Source organism: Chiroxiphia lanceolata, chromosome 13 (genome assembly GCF_009829145.1).
Source record: "Chiroxiphia lanceolata isolate bChiLan1 chromosome 13, bChiLan1.pri, whole genome shotgun sequence".
Classification (NCBI taxonomy): domain Eukaryota; kingdom Metazoa; phylum Chordata; class Aves; order Passeriformes; family Pipridae; genus Chiroxiphia; species Chiroxiphia lanceolata.
The window spans coordinates 13,681,087-13,686,436 of record NC_045649.1 but is presented as its reverse complement, the minus strand read 5'-3'; the positions used below and the strand labels follow the sequence as shown (position 1 = coordinate 13,686,436).

Sequence of the window (5,350 nt, the reverse complement as noted above, 5' to 3'; positions counted from 1 at the left end):
CCCCTTCTCTAAGCTCCGGGTCACCGCAACAGACTGCGGCTGCTGCGCCGTCGCTTGGCCCAGGGCCTGCTCCGGTGTACGGGAAAGCCCCGTGGCCGAGCGTCTCCGGCTGGGCTCCCGGCAGGACCCTGCCCCGCTCCCTGCCACTCTGTTACCTGCTGCCGCCGTGTACACCTACCTCCCCCTCCCTTTTCCCCCCCGGCCCCTCCAAAACCCGACAGTTTGCCTTCTTTGACAGGTGTCCCCGCAGCCGGGATTGCTCCACTCCCGGGAGGGACCGGGGCTGTTCCCAGGGCCAAAGCCGGGGACAGCCCCGCCACCTCTCCCCTGCGTTCACCTACAGTTCCTCCCTCCCCTTACGAACTGCTTCTCCGGTCGAAAACGCAGAGGACTCCCAGCTCTGCAGCCCCACTTGTCTTGAGTAGCCTTTGGTAAACATATAGAAGTCTACTCGATATTCAAGATTGATTTCCCTGATTTATTAAGGCAGAATTCATTGGACTCTATTGACCACAAATGACTTAATGTAAATGCTGACCCCGGTGAACTTGGAAATAGCAGGTATCGGGTTGATCTATAGATGACCTCTTAATTACCACAGTTATTAATTTAAATTATTGCCACTGCTTCCAGAAGGACAGGAACAAGAAACATTCTTTCCTCATCCCTGCTTGGTTTATTAGTCTGAACACAAAGTGTTTGATGACACTTTTAATTAAACAGAAATAATGCAGAGATACGGTTTCCCTTTCTCGTCTGTCCTGTAAAGTGCAGCACTGCTCTTTTGACTGACTGACGGCGGTGACCCACTAACAACGTCCTACTTCGCCGCCCGGTCGCCACCCGCTGCCCGGGGGTGCCCGGCCGTGCCCAGGGCGGGCGGGCGGGTGCCCGTGGCCGCTCCGCCCGGGCTGTGCCGGCTCCTGGCTGGAGAGCTCCGGGTCACTGACGGCTTCGCGGCGTTCAGCTCATCCGTGTTAATTAGAGACTCCGAAAAATACTTTCAGCTGTATCTATGTACAGAGACGGGAAAGAAACAGTCCGGCGTAACCTGCGCCGCTTCTTCCTCCTCCCTCCTCCGCCCCGGGATGGCGCGTAGCGACCGCGGACTGACGCGCCTTGGCGAAGCTGGGCGCTGAGCGGAGCGCGCAGATTTGGGAGAAAGAGGAGAAACAAACCACGAAGTGGGAAGGAAAAGAGAAAAGATTAGAGTTTGCATTTTTTTTTTTCTTTTGCCAAGACGTTAGCGGGGTGTTGAACACATGGCAAGCGTGCGGCGGGGAGGTGCCGGTCCTGCGCCGCTCCGCCCGCCGCCCCGCCCGCCGTGCCCCTCGGTCCCATGTGCGCAGCACGTTGTGCCGCGGCGGCCCTTCCCTGGCGAGGGCAGGGCAGGCGGAGCCGCGAGGCCACCGCCGGCCCGGGGAGAGGCGTCTTTCGTTGCTTCAAGCCGAGTGCCTCGCTGCAGCCGGAGCCCCGTCGCCAGCGCCCAGGAAGGGCGGGCGGCCCTGCGGGACGGAGAAGCGCGATCAGCTGGTGATGAAGTGGCCGCGTCCGGAGCCGGGTGTTGCAGTCCCGGCCGGACGGGAGCTCCGGGAGCGGGCAAGGCGGCGGCCCCGGCCGCTCCGGTGTCCCGGGGCCGAGTGGGTGGGCTTGCACTTCGTGCGAGGTGAGGCCCCGGCTGCCGGCCCGTCACCTACCTCACCTCCGCAGCACCGGCCGGAACGCCGTCCGCAGCCTGTCCAGGCAGGTCCCGCCCAGCTCGGCGCCTCCCGAACCGCCCTTGGCGCCCCGCCCGAAGCCTGCACAGATACAAGCGGCTCGAGGTGGGCCCGGCCCGGCCCCGCCGCCCTCCCCTGCCCTCTCGCCTCGAGCGGGGAAGCCTCGGCGTCCGCCTCTGACACCTGGGCACGGCCGAGCGCCGGGAGTGTCACTGCGCGGGCGGGCTCACGCCGTGCCCTGCGCCCCAGCCCGGCCCGCGGTCCCGCCCGTCTCCCGCGGCCCGCCGCCGCGGTACCTTCGCCCGCCGCCGCCGAACTGGCACGGCTCCCCCAGGCCGCGGTGGGACGCGCAGCTCCGCGGGAGCGGCTGCAGGTTGAACGCGGAGCTCCGGAAGGCCTTGGCGGGCAGGGGCTGCTCCGCCGCCGAGCCGCCGCCTCCCTCCGCGCCGCGGCCCTCGGGGCTGCCCCTGCGCGCCGCGCTGGCCCCGGCCGTGCGCGCCAGCGACCAGATGCGCGGCTTTTCCGCGGGCGCGTAGGGCGGCGGCGGGCCGGCCAGGGAGGCAGGGGCGAAGTCCGCGGCGGGGGCCTTGGCGCAGGGAAAGGCGTGGAAGGGGCCGGGCAGGCTGCAGTCGCTTCGAGGAGCCTCGGGCAGCGCCGCGCCCAGGCTGGGGGCTTCCTGCAGGGAGCTGGCCCGGCCCTTCTCCGGCTTCCCCGCCTCCTCCTCCTCCTCTTCCTCCTCCTCCAGGTCGCTGAACCGCAGCTCCTTGTCCTCCTTGTAGCTCTTCTGCTCTGCTTGGACACACACGGGGAAGAAGGGGGGCGGCAGGGCATTAGTGCGGGTGCGGGAAAGTTGGGGGGCCTCGAAATTGGCCGTCACTTCGAGCTCCTTCGAGGCGCCCCTCCTGCCTCTTCCCCTACCTCTGCCTTCGTCCTCTATACTGTATTCATCCTCTTCCCGCGGGGTTTCTTCTTTTCTTTCTTCCCCCGCTTTGTTCTTGGGAGACCAGGTCATTTTGTTTTCTTTCTTGAGCCTCCGTCTGGCGTTAGCAAACCAAGTGGACACTTGGGTCAGGGTCATTTTGGTGATGATGGCCAGCATGATCTTCTCTCCTTTGGTGGGGTAGGGGTTTTTGCGGTGCTCGTACAGCCAGGTCTTGAGGGTGCTTGTCGTCTCTCGCGTTGCATTCTTGCGTCTGGCCGAACCGCCGAAATCCACCGTCCCGTACCTGCTGGGAGATGATTATGGAGGGGGGGGAGCCGGCGGGAGCCAAACATGAGCCTCCTGGCCCAGCCCGGCCCAGCACAGGCCAGTGTGGCCCCTTCCCATCTGCCTGCCTGCCCCTGCCCTCCTGCCATCACCTCCCAAGTTTGATTTCAGCTGACTGCTGCTCCCGGGGCGCCTCGTTTCTTTTGTACAACGTTTGTCAGGTCGGAGCCCCCGCCGGCCCCCGCCGTTTGATGTCGGCCGCCGCCTCGCAGGGGGATGCTAATGCTGCCGGGCACTGATCAAAGGGGTTTTACCTGTCGTACTGGTACTGCCCCAAGGAATGATCGTAGGAGTAGTAGGCAGCGGGCTGCGCGATTCCCGAGTGCAACGTGCCGGCGCCGTCCTTGATTTCATACTGGGGGTTCTGCAAAGGAAAGCGGCCGCGTTTGGCGTCGAGCAGGAGGGGGAACCGCACGGCGCCCCGCAGCCCCAGCTCCCCGCGGCTGCCCAGTCCCTTCGCGCCCCCCACCCGCCACGGGCCGGCGCCGCTCCCGCGTCCCTCGGCGGGACCCCCGCCCCGAGACCGGCTGCGAAACACGAAGTTTCCCGCCTGTTGCACCCCCCTCTCCCCTCCGGGCGGGCGGGCACTCACCAGCGCGGTGTAGAGCGCGGCGGGCTCGGTGCTGTAGGGCAGGTAGTTGCCGTAGCCCTGGCCGGCGGCGTACGGGGCTCCGTACATGCCCAGCGCCGCATTGAGCTCGGCGCGGCCGGGCGCCAGCAGCCGGCCCTCGTACGGGGCGCAGCACAGGGAGGCGGCGGCCGGCGCCGAGGAGGCATCCGGCCCGGAGCGAGGGGCGGCCTCGCAGCAGGTCGTGCTGGGGCTGGCGGGCACGAAAAACTGCGGAGAGGAGAGAGCGGGACGGCGCCGAGTGACTGTCGAGGCAGCCCCATCGGGGGGAATTTAGGAGCGTGTGCGTGCCTGTGTGTGTGTGCGGAGGGGGGGGGGGGTGAGGAGGGGGATAGGAAACACAGACTGAAGCAACTAATTATAGAAACCGGGAAATAAACCGAATGGGAAGCAGGAAACCCTTGGGAAGGGGGCACGATTAATCAAGCAGGTAAAACTTTAAGGAAATAATTGCTCTGGAAAAAGGCATGAGATCGGTACGGCTCCATCCTTCCCGCCCCCGCTCGGTCCATCTGCATTGATTTAAAGGCAAAAAGTTGCGATTACAGTTAATTTGACAATAGACACAGCAGTAAATATGTCAGCTAACGCAATCGAAGGCATTTGATTTCAATAACTTCAAGGGGACAGCTAACTTTCCAAGCGAAAGAGGCACATCTTGCAGTGATTACGGTGTATAAATAATTCTACCCAAATAAATCGTGACTCGAGGTACGCTATAGCGACGACTTAGTTAATACAGGGTGCCTTGGTGTGAGTGGGGGGTGTCCTCGGGAAATCGCATGAGGGGGTAAAAAAAATTTCTGTACTGATCCTAATAAAACACAGGAAAAGGACCGACCCGTGGAGGAAGGAGGGAGGAAACGGCACAGCCCGGTTCCGCAGAAACGCCAATGAAGCCCCGAGCGCCGGTTCCCGCTGCCCGCACACCCTCCGCGGTGTCCGGGCGGCAGCGGCGCGGCGGGGGCAGCGCCCGGCGCAGCGCGGCTGCTCCGCGGGACAGCTCCGCGGGCTCGGAAAGCGGCCGTAGCCGGGATTTATGTTTTTTATTTGTTTGTTGCACTTAAAACTGAACGGTGGAGGGTGGGGAGGAGGGGGAATTACCGGTTTCCTACACGCCTTTGCTGTGCACACTGCGAGTTATTTGTTTTAAGCCTAACACAACACAAACGAGACATAAACACACACGCACATTTTTTAAAAAAAGGCTCCAGATGTGCCCTTTTAAAAAAATATTCTAAGTAAGGGAAAGGGAAGAAAAAAAGGGAGGGGGGGACAAGACATCTGGACAGCAGCAGCAGAATCTAAACAAAAGTGAGTGCTGCTCACTCGCCTTACCTGTGAAGTGGTGCTGTAGGGGTATCCGAACTGAGAGAAGGACATAGTTGCTCCTTATTTTTGGACCATAGGCAATATTTTCCCCCCAAGATCGATTGTAACTAAACCCTGCTTCAAGATGCACCTTCTCACACACACATTTCCACGTATGGCTTTTTTTTTTTTTTTCTCAATTATAGATGATTGCACTTAAGAAAAGCAGCCAGACATCTGAGGCGGTGGGGGGGGGGAGGTTGGTGCCTGGATTAAAAAAATAGGCTACCCCCCACTTCCCATCGCTCTTAATAGATATGTTTGTATAGAGGGAGTTTAAAAAGCCACCCCACATGTATAGAGAGTTTAAGTGCAAAGGGGCTTTTTCAAAGAGGGGGGGAAAATCACGTAGGGCTTGCAAGATAC

General features: G+C 61.6%; 1 protein-coding gene across 1 annotated transcript; it reads right to left on the bottom strand.

Annotated features, from left to right (window-relative positions):
* Window positions 1–457: 457 nt before the first annotated feature.
* On the bottom strand, window positions 458–5,020 carry IRX6 (iroquois homeobox 6). Its single transcript, XM_032701198.1, is given in 11 exon segments — window positions 458–1,307; window positions 1,310–1,444; window positions 1,446–1,492; window positions 1,495–1,505; window positions 1,703–1,799; window positions 2,015–2,030; window positions 2,032–2,507; window positions 2,637–2,944; window positions 3,240–3,349; window positions 3,578–3,823; window positions 4,952–5,020. Coding segments are annotated over 11 exon segments (1,809 nt in total). The 3' UTR covers window positions 458–1,013.
* Between the last annotated feature and the right edge of the window lie 330 nt (window positions 5,021–5,350).